This window comes from Amborella trichopoda, chromosome 8 (genome assembly GCF_054954075.1).
Source record: "Amborella trichopoda isolate Santa Cruz 75 chromosome 8, AtrichopodaSantaCruz75HAP2 v2.0, whole genome shotgun sequence".
Lineage (NCBI taxonomy): Eukaryota > Viridiplantae > Streptophyta > Magnoliopsida > Amborellales > Amborellaceae > Amborella > Amborella trichopoda.
Window position 1 is genome coordinate 12,316,937 of NC_142343.1, and position 17,503 is coordinate 12,334,439.

General features: G+C 35.5%; 1 protein-coding gene across 2 annotated transcripts; it reads right to left on the reverse strand.

The window, feature by feature from the left end:
- Positions 1-8,168: 8,168 nt before the first annotated feature.
- LOC18435975 (UNC93-like protein 3) lies at positions 8,169-16,702 on the reverse strand. Of its 2 annotated transcripts, XR_016060554.1 has the most exons (11): positions 16,206-16,702; positions 15,783-15,946; positions 15,567-15,630; positions 15,354-15,467; positions 15,181-15,225; positions 13,994-14,229; positions 13,802-13,892; positions 9,245-9,297; positions 8,983-9,095; positions 8,792-8,912; positions 8,169-8,381 (listed from the first exon to the last, which is right to left on the reverse strand). XR_016060554.1 is itself a non-coding variant. In XM_006846007.4 (10 exons), exons 1-10 carry the CDS (start codon positions 16,392-16,394, stop codon positions 8,199-8,201), a joined length of 1,320 nt encoding a protein of 439 aa, XP_006846070.2. In that variant the 5' UTR covers positions 16,395-16,400; the 3' UTR covers positions 8,169-8,198. The 2 variants fall into 2 exon arrangements, 1 of the variants encoding a protein (XP_006846070.2); XM_006846007.4 differs by lacking the exon at positions 9,245-9,297 and having other exon boundaries at positions 16,206-16,400.
- Between the last annotated feature and the right edge of the window lie 801 nt (positions 16,703-17,503).

The window sequence follows — 17,503 nt, forward strand, 5'->3', positions numbered from 1 at the left end:
ACTTGATTTGAATTCTATCAATAAATCTTGTATTAGTTGTTATTTGAATAAAAGCACATGTTTGCCTTTTCCGACTCGAGTAGATAAAACAACTGCACCTTTCCATCTTATTCATAGTGAAGTATGGGGTTCTGCTCCAACTTTATCCATAATGAGATATAAGTATTTTGTTTTGTTCATTGATGATTATACATGATACACTTGGATATACTTTATACATCATAAATCAGAAGTGTTCTCCCATTTTAAAACGTTTTTATCCATGATTGCAATTCAGTTTAATACCAAAGTAAAAATCTTACGGTCAGACTCCGGGGGAGAATATTTATCAAATGATTTTCAAGACTTTTTGAAAACACAGGGTATTCAATGACATAAACTTGTCCATCTCCACAACAGAATAACATAGTTGAAAGGAAAAATCACCATATCGTAGAAGTTTTGAAGACCCTTATGCATGACTCTTGTATTCCTCATAGTTTTTGGGTTGAAACTACACATCAATAGTTATTTATCTCATAAATCGCCTCCCATCCTTGGTTTTGCATAAACAATCTCCATATTATTCATTATTTTATGTTCATCCTGATTATTCTTTCTTACACGTTTTTGGGTGTGAATGTTTCGTTCATCTTCCTTAACATGAACAAACAAAATTTTCGATTCAAGCAGTCACTTGTGTTTTTGTGGGTTATTGTCCCAACCAAAAGGGGTTTCTATATTATGATCCAACACCTCGTCATATACGTATTTCTCGCAATGTTGTCTTTTTGAAAAACATCTTTTATTACTCTTCAATTGCAAAATCATCAGGGTCCTCTGCTCCTTTCTTTTTAGATTTCTCTATTGATAAACCATCACATATTTTAGTTCCTCAACAGCAAAGTCAACAACACCAATCCACGCACACTCCAAACTCACCAACCAGAGCAAGGTCAAACCTCCACCGTACCTGTAAGTGATTCTTTTCTTACTCCTATTGATAGCTCTACTCAGTTACGACGTTCTTCACGTGTACCTCACCCACTTGATTGATATGGCTTCCCCCTTGATGATTTTGACTTTTTACTACAGCCTAGAGCTTTGTTTACTTCTCTTGATATGATTGAGGTTCCTTCTAAAGACCTAGATCTCTGTTTACTCCCGAGATCATTATTTGCCCCTTTAGATTCGGTGGATATTCCTCCCTCCTACCAGCAAGCCCTGACTATACCTTGTTGGAAAAAGGCAATGGATACAGAAATCAATGCTTTGATGGAAAACGATATTTGGGATCTTGTTTCGTGTCTTCCTCACACATATATTATTAATAGTAAATGGGTCTTTTCTATGAAGCTTAAATCTGATGGAAGGATCGAGCGATATAAAGCACGATTAGTTGCTCAATGTTACAAACAGGTGTATGACATAGACTATGATAAAACGTTTGCTCCTGTTGCTAAAATGACTACTGTACGAACCGTAATTGTCCTGTGGACTACTTGTCAGTGGACTATATCTCAAATGGATGTGAAAAATGTATTTCTCTATGGACATTTGAAAGAGACAGTATATATGCGACCTCCTTCTAGTTATTACAATGATAAATCTATGGTATGTCATTTGAAAAAGTCCTTGTATGGTTTAAAACAAGTTTCAAGAGCTTGGTTTGAACGATTTCGACAGGTCGTTCTGCATGCTGGGTTGAAACAAAATGCTCATAACTATTTCTATTTACTCATCATTGTTCTTCAGGAATAACAATTCTTCTCCTATATGTTGATGATATTCTCATCACAGGAGACAACCTGGATAATATCAGACACTTGAAAGAGCTTTTCAGTCAATCATTCAAAATGAAAGATTTGGGTCTGTTAACTTATTTTCTTGGGCTGGAGATTCATTATTCCCCGAATGGATACATAGTTAACTAGAAGAAGTACACCAAAGACTTGATCAACTGGTCAACTTATCTGATGAGAAACGAGTGGATACACCAATGGAGGTGAATGTAAAATATAGAAAAGATGATGGCGACAAACTTCCGGATCCTGCTCTTTATAGACAACTGGTTATGAGTCTATTTTATATCACTATGACTCGTCCAGATGTTTCTCATGCAATTCAAGTCGTTAGCCAATTTGTTCCTGATCCTTGTCGCATCCACCTCTCTGTTGTCTATCGTATTATTTGTTATTTACGGGGTACATACCATAAAGGTCTATTGTTCTATTCTAACTCTTCTCTCCAGTTACTAGCCTAAGCTTATGCGAATTGGGTAGGATGCCCCGATACTAGACGCTCAACCACTGGGTGGTGTATTTTTTTTGGAGATTATCTCATATCATGGAAATATAAGAAATAACAAACTATGTCTAAATCTTCTGCAGAAGCCGAATACCGAGCAATGTCTTCAGCTTGCAATGAAATTACTTGGTTGAGAGGCATTTTATAGGATCTCAATATTTTTCATCGAACTCCTATACCATTGTATGATGATAATATGAGCGTCATACGTATTGCGTCAAATCCAGTGTTTCATGACTGCACAAAGCATATAGAAGTTGATTGTCATTTCATTCGTGACAAATTTCTGGCTAGAGAAGTTGCACTCTCATATATTACCTCCCAACAACAACTTGCATATATCTTTACCAAGGCAATGACTCTTGCTGGTCATCACTATCTCGTTGACAATCTGCTAATGTTCACCCAACCTCAGTTTGAGGGGGAGTGTAGAGATAGAGATACTCGAGGAGATAGAGATAGTTGACGATAGTTTTTAATTTTAAGTTATCTTTAGATATCTCTCTTAATAAGACTAGATTAGTTCATTATTATCAACAATTGATTAGTCCTATATGTATAAGGGACTCTGTATATTCTTGATGATTAATTAATACACGATGATTTTTCTGGAGGATATAGAAGTTTAACACATGTCTCCACTTCTTTGTAGGTGGATTAGAGCCGAATGTTTGATGACAAAGCTGGAAGTTCTCTTGAGAATTTTGGAGCAAAGTCAAGTGATTGATGAGATTCTTCTTGATGAGCATGACAGTAGCATGCTCTAATCTATAGCGAGAGAGAGGGTAGTATGCTCCAATACATTATCTGTGGTTTTTCATATTATTTTTTACTTACCTTAACAAAACTATGACTGAATGACTGCTAGAGATATCATACAATATTCATATAGATTTATTTTCTATGTGATTACTATTGTAAAAATTAGAAATAGACTTACGTGTGAACTTATGACTTACGTCTTTCTTACCTTTAGTATTATCCAGTTGTTTATATAAATATATATATATATATATATATAATGCATGCAACTCACATTGACGATTCATTCTCTCTTACCTATTAAAAAAAGAAAAAAAGAAAAAAAAAGAATCCATTATTTCTTCTATAAGGGTCCTTTGGATATTCCACTCATGTATGAGTAGTGAATGATGCCGATAATATAAATCAAGTGTCGGGCACAACAGTCCTTCTAGCCTATCATCTTTACATGCCTTTAGAGTATTTATGACCTAGATTTTTTGAAGAATATTATGATGATTAATTTACCCAAATTCAATTATAAAGCTTTTGTGGTAAGATCTTTATTGCCTTAGAATTTAGCAGGTTTCAATTATAAAACATTTGTGGTAAGTTCTTTATTGCCTTAGATTAAAATTTGGCAGGTTTCAATTGCAAAGCTTTTGTGGTAAGTTTGTTATTGCCTTAAATTAGAATTTGACGGGTTTCAATTATAAAGTATTTATGATAAGTTCTTTATTGCCTTAAATTAGAATTTGGCAGGTTTCAATTATAAAGCATTTGTGGTAAGTTCTTTATTGCCTTAAATTAGAATTTGGTAGGTTTCAACTACAAAACGCTTTTGTGGTAAGTTCTGTTTTGTCTTAAATTAGAAATTTTTTGACATTCTATTTTATCTTAATAGCATGAAATAAATGCAAATCAATGCGCAGCCCTATTTTGAAATTTAAGGTACTCTCTCTCTCTGTCAACCCAAGGATATGCAAGTCTCTATCTCTCACTCTTCATTATTTTAAAAATAAATAAATTATAGAAAAAGGTTTTAGAAGATATTCCTATTTATTTCCAACATGGGCCTCTAGCGATTATACATATTATGATGAGACATATATTGGTTATCAATTTTATTTAAAGAGATACTTGATTTGAAAATTTTCATAGTGATCAATGATTATGAATATTGCAAGTTCAACAATATATGTATATTTGTGCTAGGATTTTTTTTGTTTTCTACAAATATTAAGAATATTTTGTTTAAGATTGATAATGTTGTTTATTATTTTAACCAAGTTGTGACTTACTTTTTCGGTTTTTGTTTTTCTTAGTATTCTTTCGTTTATTTGGAAAACTAAATTTGTACCCATGAGTATGTGATGCTGAGCTATTATTTTTCAATGAGATTGAATTATCATATTGGTGATAGCTATTCCTTAGATAGTGGGAGTAAATCATCATTTTACCAAATTAGAATTGAATTTGTTAACTCCATAAGTATCAATGCACATTAAGAAAGTGAGAGCAATTACTGATCTAGCAAGCTAGGCTATATTGGACTAATTTTTGTTATCATGATGACAACTATATATTGAGAATAGTGGGAGCCATTATTGAATAGCTTGATAACATCATCGATTTGAAACTTATTGAACATGTTAAAAAGAAATGATATTATATTTCTTTTTATTTTATTATTGTTAAGGTTGAGGCCATTGAAATATTTCTTTATGTATATAATAATACCAACATCTTTGTCAAATTATTGTTGTTTTTATTATTTTGACCTATGATCCGAATATGAGCTTTGGACTTAAAAAAAAAAAAAAAACATTTGTAGATGACATGTTTAAGAAACAAGCGAAAGCAATACACCTTTTTTCTCTTGGCTAAAAGATAGATGTGAATAAAATTCAATATATTGGTAAATAATTGGTAAGGTATATGAGAAATCTCATACAAGTAGCATAAGGCAATGTCATATACAAAATCATTGAGGCCAAGGAATCTAAGTATGGTGCATGACCACATTGGTAGAGTATATGAAAAATCCTATGCAGGTAGCATGAGACAATGCCATATACAAAACCATTGAGGCCAATGAATCTAAGTATGGTGTATGACCATATTGGTAAGGTATATGAGAAATCTCATGCGGGTAGCATGGGACAATACCATATACAAAATCATTGAGGCTAAAAAATCCAAGTGTGGTGTTTGACCATATTGGTAAGGTATATGAGAAATCCCAAACAGGTAACATGAGGCAATGTCATATACAAGGTTATTGAGGCCAGGAAATTTAAGTATGGTGTATGATCACATTGGTAAGGTATATGAAAAATCCCATGTAGGTAGCATGATGCAATATCATATACAAAACCATTGAGGCCAAGAAATCCAAGTGTGGTGTTTGACCACATTGGCAGGGTATATGTGAAATCCTATATGGAAAGCATGGGGCAATGCCATGTACAAGATGTTAAAGGTCCTTCAGGCCAAGTGGGAGTTAGAAATGTAGCCCATCAAGTCATTTTTCTCCCAGAAATTCATTTTTTTTTAATAATGGTACAAAAGCCTTATTGAAGTATATGTGAAATCCCATGTACTTAACTTGAGACAATACCATATACATGGATCCATTTTTTAGCTTTAATAGGATGTATCACTGGAGGGAAAACCCAATGGTGCATATGGATTTCTTGTAAATTGTGGGAACGCTTGGATGACATCTTAATATATGAGTCATTAGTGGACTAATGACAGGTTTAGCTCATTACATAGAATTAACAGTTTGGTGACAATTTGTTAATCTTAATTAATTGTACTTAAGGGAATTAAGGCAGGAGTTACAATTGGATCTCAACTCCTATAAACCGTGAATGTGAGAGTTACTAAATAAAGGTGTTCTTTATAAAAGGAGGTTAACCCCTCTAGAAAAAAGAAAGAATGATAAAAATGAGGTGAGGGAGATTTACCAAGAAGACTCTCAAGGTAACCTATCACCGGATGGCTTGGTCTATAGGATGTGGTATAGGACCTTAGGTCCCTTGTGTGATTTAAGGACAGATCCGAGTAAGTTGTTTGTCGATTTCAATTTTATTTATTTATTATTATTTTCATTGAGACAAATATGATAGTGGGGTGGCAGTCTTGATGTTGCGCCATTGCATCCCAAGCGCAACATAGCACATCCCAATCGAGCGTTAAGATAGTGGATGATGGTCACCTCACCACCGGGTATAATTCACTATGGGTGATGGTGGTGAGGATGGCTTTACATTGCGCAATCGTGTCCCCAACGTGATACGGCCCAACCATAGCGGTAGATGAAGGCTTGTCACTTTGTTGGTGTGGTCGCAATCTTGATGCTGTGCCGTCTACACGTTGTTAAAATACAAGGAATCTAGTCTTTTTGTTGTCAACATATCCAAACTTGGACATGCTCGTTTGTAACCAAGTCAAATGACTGTTGCCATTTTGGGTCAGTGTGATAAGGAAGCCAGGATTTTCAAATTGCTCAGTCACTGGGTCTTGAGTATCAGATGCAGTGACAGCAGGTGAACATGAAGATACAAATTCAATTTGAAGTTGGTTCCTAGCTTCCCTCTTGCTGATCCTTTATATCAGCTTAAGAATGTTCGGTGGTCTCAAACATACTTCCAAGTTTTCCTTCATTTTTGAGGATGGCCCTATACTATCTGGTAGAAAGTGCTGCAGAGGGCATTAAAATGGTGATGCGAACTTCAAGTGCCCTTTCAGGTGGAAATTTAAGGGCTTCTTAGCTATTTGCTAAGTTTTGAAATTTCTGGTATTCGATGTAAGCTTATGTTTGTGGTTTTAAATCCTACTCAAAACGTGAAAGCCAAATTTCAAAACTTCATCCTAAGATATGATTACTTTTGGCATAACTTTCTATGTGCATTTTATGGGTTGAATCAGATACTCCATTAGATGTTTTGTCATTCTAGATGATTGTTTCCTGATTATACTTCTCTAATATTAGGGAATTTTGAAAATTTTGTCGCAAAGCAATCTATTAAACCTCTGCAATGTTGATCCTGCAAGTCTTGTTCCACGTGTTCGTTGTAAAGGAAAAAGGTGCGAATGTTAATGCTAATGCATTTCACTCAAGGCTTTATTTAACAAACTTCATATGGCACCCTCTATCCTCATTCCCACATCTATATATTTCTACATACCTCGTACATGTTACTTCATTTGCAGGCGTTGTTAAACTGTTCTCACATTTCTTTTGGAACACAGAATCACTGGTATGCAATTTATGCATGAATGCTTTATGCCATTGGTAAACTGCATGAAATTTTTCTTTTTTGGCTTGTTTAAGTGCTAGGATCCGAACTTCAGACATGGTGATGCAATTGTTAGTTCATTGGCAAGAGATGATGGCTGACAAAGAAGCTTTGGGATTTCAGCGACAAGTTCTGAGCTCATCATCACATCTGATAGAACCATGTATCGTTCTCCTCTAATTGCATGAAATGGACACTGATAGACTCAATACTTTCCCTTGGTTCATGGCGGACAGTGACCCCTTAAATGGTAAGGATAAAAAATTGTTGCGATTTTAACTTCAATTCATGGCACAACCAATGGTTATTCATCAGGTTGTTTGAATCCCTATTAGACTACTCAACCATTTTAGTGACAAGAAAATGGAGATGTCAATTTTGTATGAAGCAGTGTCTATGGAGTGTGGTGCATAAAATTTGAATTGAAGCATGCAGTTCAACAGCGCTGTGAATACATTAATCACAGCTTTTAAGCCCCTCAAGTAAATGGACTAACTCTGCCCTGCGATCCAAATTCATTAGAGCACTTATCTAAGTTCATGATACCGACCTGATTTCCAATCAGAAAAAACAAATCAATTAATGAACAAAACTCGTTATATTAAAACTGGTGATCCACAATCGTGTTGAAATATGGTAAAATCATCGTGAAATTTCAAGCTTCAATTACTTTATCACCATTGTTTCAAATTTGTCGCAGGTCTAGTGTTATCGGAGTTTGTGTGCATGTATGTGTTTTTGTGGATGAAAAGCAAATGTCCTTAACCTTATCCAAATCTGTGTTTGCGTGCATGCTCTCATAAGCACCCACTAGAGAGAGAGAGAGACTGTCTGGATGCAGAATCAAGGTTTTTTTACTTATTGTCATAGAGCATAAGCAAAAGCTTTTTCTACCTTTACAGAGAGGAATAAGAAACTTGCTACAGAAATACAGAGAGCAACGATCATTAGGACTGAAATAGCATGAAATGTGACAAATGGACTCAAAAAGAATATCACTGCAGTGGCGCCACTCTGCCATACTTTTAATTGTGCAAAAGCTGCTTCCTATGCAACATAATTAAGCCAAAGCAACCAGTTAGGAACTGCATACCCAACACAAGAAGCACAAACCCAAACCAAGGTATAGAGCCCACAATAGCAAATATAATCAACTATACAAGCACTATAAACATATTCATAAACTCAATATGATCTTTCCCTTCCCATTGAACTTAAGAAAGATCAAAATTACCAGAAATATCAGGCAACTCTAATTTTCAAGAAAGAGATTCATGATCTGAAGGATTGTTATTTTAGGTTGTACAGAAGTGAAGATGGTCAATAGATAAGGGGAGGTTTCATCACACTGTGATACAATGCATTTCAATAAGTGGAAAATGCTAATGGGGGAATCAGCAATTTAGTTTCATCAGCATATTCTCCCAAATTATCTATGATGCAATCTAAACAATTACCGTGTTCTCTCTGAAAAGCATTCCAAGTGTTGCATTCAGTTGGGTGTTGAAGACCCCATTGCCTACCCCCCATATGGCGGCCATTAATAGAGGATACACCACTCCAAGTACTTCTGTTAAGCTGTTGGCAAAAGCATTAACATCGGTCACAGAATTACAATGAACCAATATGAAGTACAGAGAAAGTATACCTGTATCTTAGTAAAAGCCACAAAAGCACAAGGATCTGAAGGAAAGCCCCGCCAGAAACAATCAGGCTGATGGAGTTCAATCCAAATGTGAAACGCCCCACAACCAACGAGCACTAACAGGGGGCAAGGAATTTATCATGAGTAGTGGTTATTATGTGCAATGCAATTTACAAGGAAGATGGTAAAGAGAAACCCAAGATCAATATAGAAAGGGTGTGGTTTCTATAAGGCTGAGACCCTAAACAATCAAAGTAAGGCGCACCTTCAAATAGTGTCGAAAGATGTTATTCCAGTATCAGAAATCTTTGTAATGGCCTGAAAATTATTTTCATATCTGATTATAAAATTTAAAACTTCAAAAATCGTGTAGATCAAGCAGATCTATGAACACTAGAAAATCTTGAAAATTGATGGTCTAGAAAATCCATTACATGATGTACTATTTTCAAGACTTGAAATCTATTTTTTCTCATGTCCATACATCTTAAGGTGATCGATTTGAGGATTTTTCGGCATTGAAACAACCTCTTCTAACGATTTTTTGAGGTGCGATTGATTTGATTGTTTAGGGCCTCGCCCTTACATAAAAAATTTTCCATATATAAATGCAGGTCAAGTGCCGTAAAATTAGAAATCTATTATATCTATTTTTCTAATAAACATTAAAAGGCAATTGCTAAGAAATGGTTGAGGATTCAAAATAAATGTCAGAGGTCTCACATATTCCAACATACAACTCTATGGACAGACAAGTTCATTTATTTTACTGATTCTGATCACCTAGAAAACTCATTACAGTTGAACATCAGCTTAAGCTGGCCTATAGGCCAGTAATGGCTTAAAACTAAGTGGCTCAAGTAAACAGTGCAAACTAAGTGGGTCAAGTAAACATTGCACCAACAACATACATGAGGAAAATCTCAATGGTAATTAGTGCATTGTCTTACTAACTTACATCAAACAGATTCGCATCAATTAACTTCGCAATCAAGTGGTTTGAAAGAGAAAAGAGGAAATATACAATAGGAGCAGTGCAAAATAATGGCAGGGAGAGCTCAATAATAAGGCTTAAGGTAGTTTTTATGACCCTCACAAGAGAATTATTGACACTAAGCATGATGGTTTTGATGATAAAAGAGAAGCCAGACTGAAGGTGAATAAGATAGTGATAATGAATTAGGACTAGATGACAGTTAAGGTTCGGCCAGAGATGAGTTAGGGCTGATGGAAGTGTATAACGAGGAACAGAAAATGTAAAGAGATAATTAAACATGAACAAAGAGTGGAAGACAGAAACCAAGGAGAGCAATGTAGGTGATTCTAGGATCAATGAGCAAGAGAAAGTTCAAAAAGTTTGTCATAACCATCATGGCTGTAGATCAACCTTTACTCCCTGGTTACCATGATGACTAATGCAATGAAGCTGAAATCTATGATTTCACTTACTGAAAGTAAGGGAGAATCTTCTACAACATATTTACATGAATATGCATGATCAGTCTTAAGAATGAAAAAAGCAATGAACAAAATGATGGACACTCTAAACTAAGGACAACATGTTTGAAAAGGAAGGAAAAACATTCAATTCACAAACACACAGTACGAGGAAACAAACTTCTTGACCATGGTGCAACCAAGATTCTGGAACTCATCCCCATAATACATATTCTAGGCATTCCTTTTTCTCTTAATCGAGGTTTAATCATTTGAAGTTTGAACAACTCCAAAAGTAAGCATGTGAGCCAAAGAAATTTATTTGAGAACATGAATTAATTTTTTTTATTTATCAAGTATATATCAATGCAACAGATTCCATGAATTCTGAGAGAAAATACGTTTATGCTCATGAAACAGGATGTTCTTATTAACATGGTATATGAAACATGAAATACGCCTAAGGCAAAACCTTTCTTAGATTCAATACTTCCAAATATGGAGAATAAGTGCACCTACATTGATATATGGAATGGTTTCGACATTTCAAGATTGAAATTGTTCAACAAGGCATTGATTGGCAAATGCCACTAGTAGCTTAGGGAGACGGAAAAACTCCACAGGACAATGATTTTCCAGTAGGTCAAGTACTTTCAATAAAAAAATTGCCAGTAAATACAGTTTATCAATTTGGATAGGGAGAAAGATAAAAGAAGGCACTCTAAGGCTTCTGAGGCTTGGAAATGTGTAAGTAAAATGGGTAGATAGGACAAGACAGTGGACTCAACTTTTGCACGAACACATGACATTGGCTGCAGGGTTAGTCACTATTCCCCTCTATTCCAAGGACTACAGGTGATTCTAATGCTCATATCTAGAGTTACATTGAGACAGTGGGTTGTCTAGAGTTGTGTAGAGACAGTGGCAAGTGAGGTCCTTTAGGGAACCATATTTTTGTACAGCCCTCAAAGGTTGATGATTGTAGCCTTTTTTCAGGAGGTTCGAAATTTGAAAATTGCTGCCATAGGCTCGAGTGGACAGGATAGTATGTGCTACACAGTGCTAGGGACGACAGGGGACAACAGTGCTAGGGACGACAGGGCTCGAGTGGACAGTGCTCTGATGATGTGATCTTGTCATCAAAGCAGTGCTTTGATGATTCTAAGCCTCAGTTAGAGGGGAATTTAAGAGCGACATTTCTGCACTTCAAGCAGTGCATGTTTTTTAAGTAAATCTTTCATGGAATACAATCATTATTTGTCTTAGGTTTGTGCTTTTCTCGTGTTTTCCAATTTCAAAAATTCTTTTAATAAGTATCATAAGAATCATTCATTATAAAATCTATCATGTGTTCATATGCTCATGTATATGTGGACATTTACACCTTCGCATGCGTGCCTGCTCAAATAGATAAATAGGAAAAATATTATAAAAGCCACCGGTTTATACTCTAGCGTAAGTGAAAAGTAGGGTTCTGTTGGAAACCAAATTTTAGGAAATTAAAAGAAAAAAAAAAAAAAAAAAAAAATTCACACAAAAATGGGTCGAAATCAGCCCACCATTTTCTGTGAGAACACAGCCCAATGGTTTGATTTAGGCCTTCAAGAACTCGAAATCAACTTTTTTGTTTAAAATTCTTTATTTTTCAAATCAAATATGTCCAATTTTCCCCTTTTTTTGAAATATCAACAGCATGTAAAGTAGGTAGGAAAGGAACCCGGGACATCATGTTGTGAATCTTCTACCTGAACACCCAGTCCTCAGGACCATTCCTGATGTACTGCAAAATTTCAGCCCAACCAAATCCTCTGGCTATGCATTTCACAATGATTTAGGATGTGTTTTGGATCCTAAAACCCTAAAAACCAGGGCAAACACAAGAGTCAGTGGACTTACCAAAAACTTTTTGATACATGTATGTATCTATCTACTTCTCAATGCTGAAGATCCTAAAGTACTCAGAGAAGAAAACCCGAATGAAAATCACCATCCTAAAGTACTCACCATCATGGCATCATCCTCTATGCCTTCCTATGAAATGCCATTTTGATCACCATCTTCCTGTAGGTTGATGTGGCACATCCGAGCCAGACTTGAGGTTGGCTAGCTTGGTGCAGGAGGCCTCTTACGTTGATAATCTAGAATGAAGGGGACTGGTGATCCCCTAGATGTGCATATCATGCAATGAACTGAATGAAGAGGCAAAGGCAGTGAACTATATCTCAAGGTTTGCGGGATCTCAAGGTCTGCTCGGTCCTTTGATCTAGATCTCCTAGGTTTGATGCAATAATGCCTTTGCCAACTTACTAAGTGCTTTGTCATAATGGATCATTCCAAAAAGGGAGAGGTTCTTTGAGCACATGTTATGACCACATTTTTAGAGGTAGGAGGGCCAAGGGAAGGGATCTTCAGGAGCAGATCAAAGATTAGGTGATTGTTTGGGCTAGAGTGGAAACAGAGTTTCAGGGAGGAGGTTACCTTGAGGGATTGGAAGGTCAGCTTTCCCTATATATTTCATGATCCAGACCTGCCAACAGTAGGCTGCTTGGTATGTGGGGATTCCTTGAGCCAAACTTCGATAATCGCTCCTGAGGGCCTGTGTGGTATGGGATAGCCATCAAGGACTTGGAGAGGAAGACACTACCTGTCATACTCCTTGGCTTTACTGAGCCTTAAGTTGTCCCGGGAAGGAACGCACTCAGCTCTTCGTGGAAGGGGACCACCTTAATGTGATTATATGGGCTAGGATAGATATGCATGTTTCCTAGATCTTATGGATAATAATCAATGAGATCTTTGATGTTCTTTCTCTGAGGAGTACTCCCTTCCATCATATGTTGATGGGTGCAAATGATATGGCAGATGCATTAGCCAAAGGGAAATGTGTTTCTTGAATCTATGTTGGTTGAGATGCCATTTGTAGCTACAAATGGTTCTTTATAATAATCTCATTTCACTGGACTCAAAAAGAAAATCTGTGAGGTTCAAACGTTATTGGAGCATTCAAGTCACAAATCAGTTCAAGAAAAACAAGCATCGTCGAATACTAAAATAAGCTCGTTGTGACTTAAGACTACATCTTTGGAGATGGTTTTTTATAAAGCTAATAAGCTGGGTCAAAGATTATGTCCTAACATGTCTTACGCATTTTTTTAAATGTATACTGTAGCTTCTTGTAGGTCGCAATAACAAGTTAAAAAGTCAGTGTAGATAAAGAATAAATAACAGCAAATTAGCATGATTCTCAATTTCCCATGCCAGAGACTCTTACATTTTAATATCAGTAATGCATCACTGAACAAAAATTGGCAAGTAAAAGAGATTTACTTAGTTGATGGAATCTGTTCATATAGGAGGAGTGTTTCATTTATTAAAGTTTACTTACTATTGCATCACAAGCACCATATATTGCCATTGAACCTCCGACACCCGATATACCAAGTGCTGGGGTCACCACATCTTTCGTAAATTCATCCCTGATATAAGAGGCAGATGCAGTTTATAAAACAGAGAAGAAATGCCAATTAGATTTTGATGAGTTTTGCACATTAACTACAGAAATTAGACATTAACATACCAAACAAATGCTTGTTGCAAGCCTGAATATGCAAGAAGAGGGATAAGCAAAAGCATTCTTTTGTCAATCATAGGGGAAACAATTAATTTCATAAGATCTCCAAAAGAAGTATATTTTATAGAATTCCCTCCAGTGGTGTCTTTTTTGCCTAAGAAGCACATCAAAATGGTCCCTAAAGTCATGCTTCCAAGGAAAACAACAAACAACAAAGTTTTGCCCGTGAAATCTGTTCCTTCCTGCAATTATGTAAAACACTGTCAGTCACCAATCGAGCCATGAATGTGGCAACTGTGAACAACTGTCAACTGATTCTCATTTATGTGAATTGTAAAATGAGGGTTAGCATCAAAGACCAAAAGGCACAAAACATTAAAAGTTTGTGTAAGACCGAATAAAAGGATCATGGAATACAGTCACGTACATAATCGCACAGTGGACTATTTTCCCCTTGCAATATACAATCTGTTTTAGTATTGAAGATAAAGAAAAAAAGAGGAAATATAAGAAACAGATCTCGTGCAATTCCAGCGTAATCTATAATTTAATGTTGAAATGTTCCATATATCCAGCTCAGTGTGATGATGTACACCTATAACTAGCCCCACCTCCCCCAACAACTCGACTCATTCATTTGTGCAACTCACAGTCCATTTCCTTCTCATATTCAGCATTGCATTCCAACTCCATCTAATAGTTAAAACAATAATTTCATCTAATAGTTAAAACAATAATTTCACACAGTATCCCTGTAAAGATGGAAGAATCATTCATGAGCTCTAGGATCATGTTCATATGCATTTGGGAACTTTTAAGCCATGCATTAAGTGATTGGCAGATGATGCAAGCAGAACATATCAGATTGTATACATACTCTGTGGCATGTGATCCTTAGAATGATTCAAATTCTCTCTTTTCTAAGTGAATTATTTCAAAATTTCACCTCAAGAATTTAGCAACGTGAAAATATGAAAGTGAACACTTCTAAATAAATTCAATATTGTGATTCCCCAGTTCCCATGACAGACATGGTCTTTTTTGGTATTTGTGAAAATACAAAATACAGCCAAGAGAAAGTATAACTGAGGCTCTCAAAGTAAAACAGAAAACATATGATTTCCTTCAGATTACTGTAACCCAAATAAAGAAGTAATTTCCATTTGCCAATGCTTGTTACAAGAAATGCCTACCTTTCCATTTCTCAACAGTGCAAGTGAGATCAAATTGCCAATGACCTGCAAGGATTTCACTAAAAGTTGAAATGCTCCTCTAGCCAAAAGTGCCTCACTGCTCCCATTTAACAAAATAAAAAGAATGTTTTTATTTATTTATTTGGGAAATGCAATAAGTAGTGCTAATGCACCTGGGTACTTGCAAACATGCCCCAGAACTCTCCATTGAATTTGCCAATTACAGTGCCTTCATGCAAAGAACATTGCCTAGCATGACTTCTTGCAGAGGCGGTGAGATATGTTCCCTGATTAGTAAGAGAAGAACAAACTCAACATCTCCATGATCGGGTTCAATTGTGTCATGGCATTAGATAGATACAAGGCATATAAGGATGGCTTGTTACCTGCCCAACCCATATTATAGATGCAGAAAATCCAAGGTAAACAGAAGCTGGTACCATAGTATACCTACAAGCATAAAGAGAATCACATCTGAGATAAAATTATTCTGTTCTTTTGAAATAATTTCAAGAAGTATAAACAAACTTTTAATTGTTTCCAAGTCAGATTGAACAATTTCTCTAAAGTTTATTCAAATGGAGCAGATTATAGTCATATACCAGGAAGGTATCAAATTTGCAGCAATGAAGAGCCAATAACCAGTAGTTCCAAGAACAAGAGAATTCTTGGAACCAAGTTTCTGAACCACTGGAGAAGCCACCAATGAGAAAATGGTGAACGAAAGATACAATATCCCCATTGAAGTCGTACCCAAATCTTCCTCCTGCCAAAAAACCCATTACGGGAAAGAAAAACACACTGAACAAAAAAGAAGCCCAAATACGAAAACGAGAGAAAAGGAGCAAAAAAAAAACAAAAACCATATAGTTATTTGAAATAACAATAAAAAGACAACTCACCCAACTAGAAAAACCTGATAAATCCGAGCAAAAACTCTAAGAAACAAAGACAACTCAACTAGAAAAACCTGATAAATCCGAGCAAACAGTCTAAAGAAAGAAGGAAAAACTCTGTAAACTCACATTATTCACAGTGCTTTCAAGGTTTTGAGCAGCCCCATAAGCGAGAAAGATGAGCAGGAAAGCAAAGCTGAGTATATGAACATCGTTTGCGTGATTTCTAGGACTTTGAAGTGGGGTCTCATGAGATTGATCAATTGAGAGAAGCAGAGCTTCCTCTTGTTCTTGTGAAGAAGCAGTCACCGAATCCATAGCGACGGAATCCGGATTTAAAGCATCCCCCATTTTCTCGTTCTTAATTTAAAGCTTAGAGCCTCTGACCATTGCCTGAGAAAGGAGACAAAAACAAAAGAGCAAAGAAAGAGATAATGCTTCGCCGGCGATAAATGATTGAAAAGACGACAAGTCAGATGGGTTCAGATTTGGAAAATGGATTTGTTGAGTCTTGTTCGTCGATCGAATCGAAATTTAACTGTTTAAGTTTTGTCACACACAACGCTTAAAAGGAGAAAGTTTTACAAGGTGCCAAACCTTATAGTGTACAAGTGAGGTGCACCAAAAAATCCACTGGAGAAGGTTTTTCTATGTTGCAAAACCCTCAAATCGATCATCTTGATCTCGAGACTCATAGGTATGAAAAAATAAAAATAAAAATTAATGAGGATTTTAGTTCTAAAAAAAATTCATCTTCTAACACATTATTTAGACCGTCCATTTTCAAAAATTTTAAGTATTATAGATTTGCTTGATTGTCACCATTTCTTAAACATTAAATTTCATAATTGGGGGAAGCAATAAATATTTATATCACCACAAGACTTTATAGTTCCGAAATTGCATTTACGGTAGAGTTTTAAGTTTAAATGATACTAAAACTGGGCTTCACTTTGAGGAGTGGTAAAAATTTTGGAAAACTCCTTTACAGGTCAACTTTTTCATTTTATTTAGTAATCTCTTAAAAAAAATTTAAAAAATACTAAAATTACCTTGTTTGGTATTTATAATAGGGTTACGTAGGGATACACATGCGTGTGAGCATATATTAAATGTACTTGATATTTTTTAACATTAATAACCTTACTCTATAATGTAGTATTTTTTTTTATCTTGGAATATTTTAGATAATTATTCAAAAGCAAAGTAGAAATTCATGTTTAAAAGAAGAGCATTTATAAATATAGTGGAGCATGATATCATCCACATGTGTGTGATATCATCTGCATGGAGCATTAAATGCTATTAAATTCTTATAAAAATATTTATCATATCCTTCCTAATGTTGAAAAATGTATTTACCAAAAAATAATTTGTATTACAAAGCATGGATATTCCATTTCCATAAATATTGAGCATATTTACAA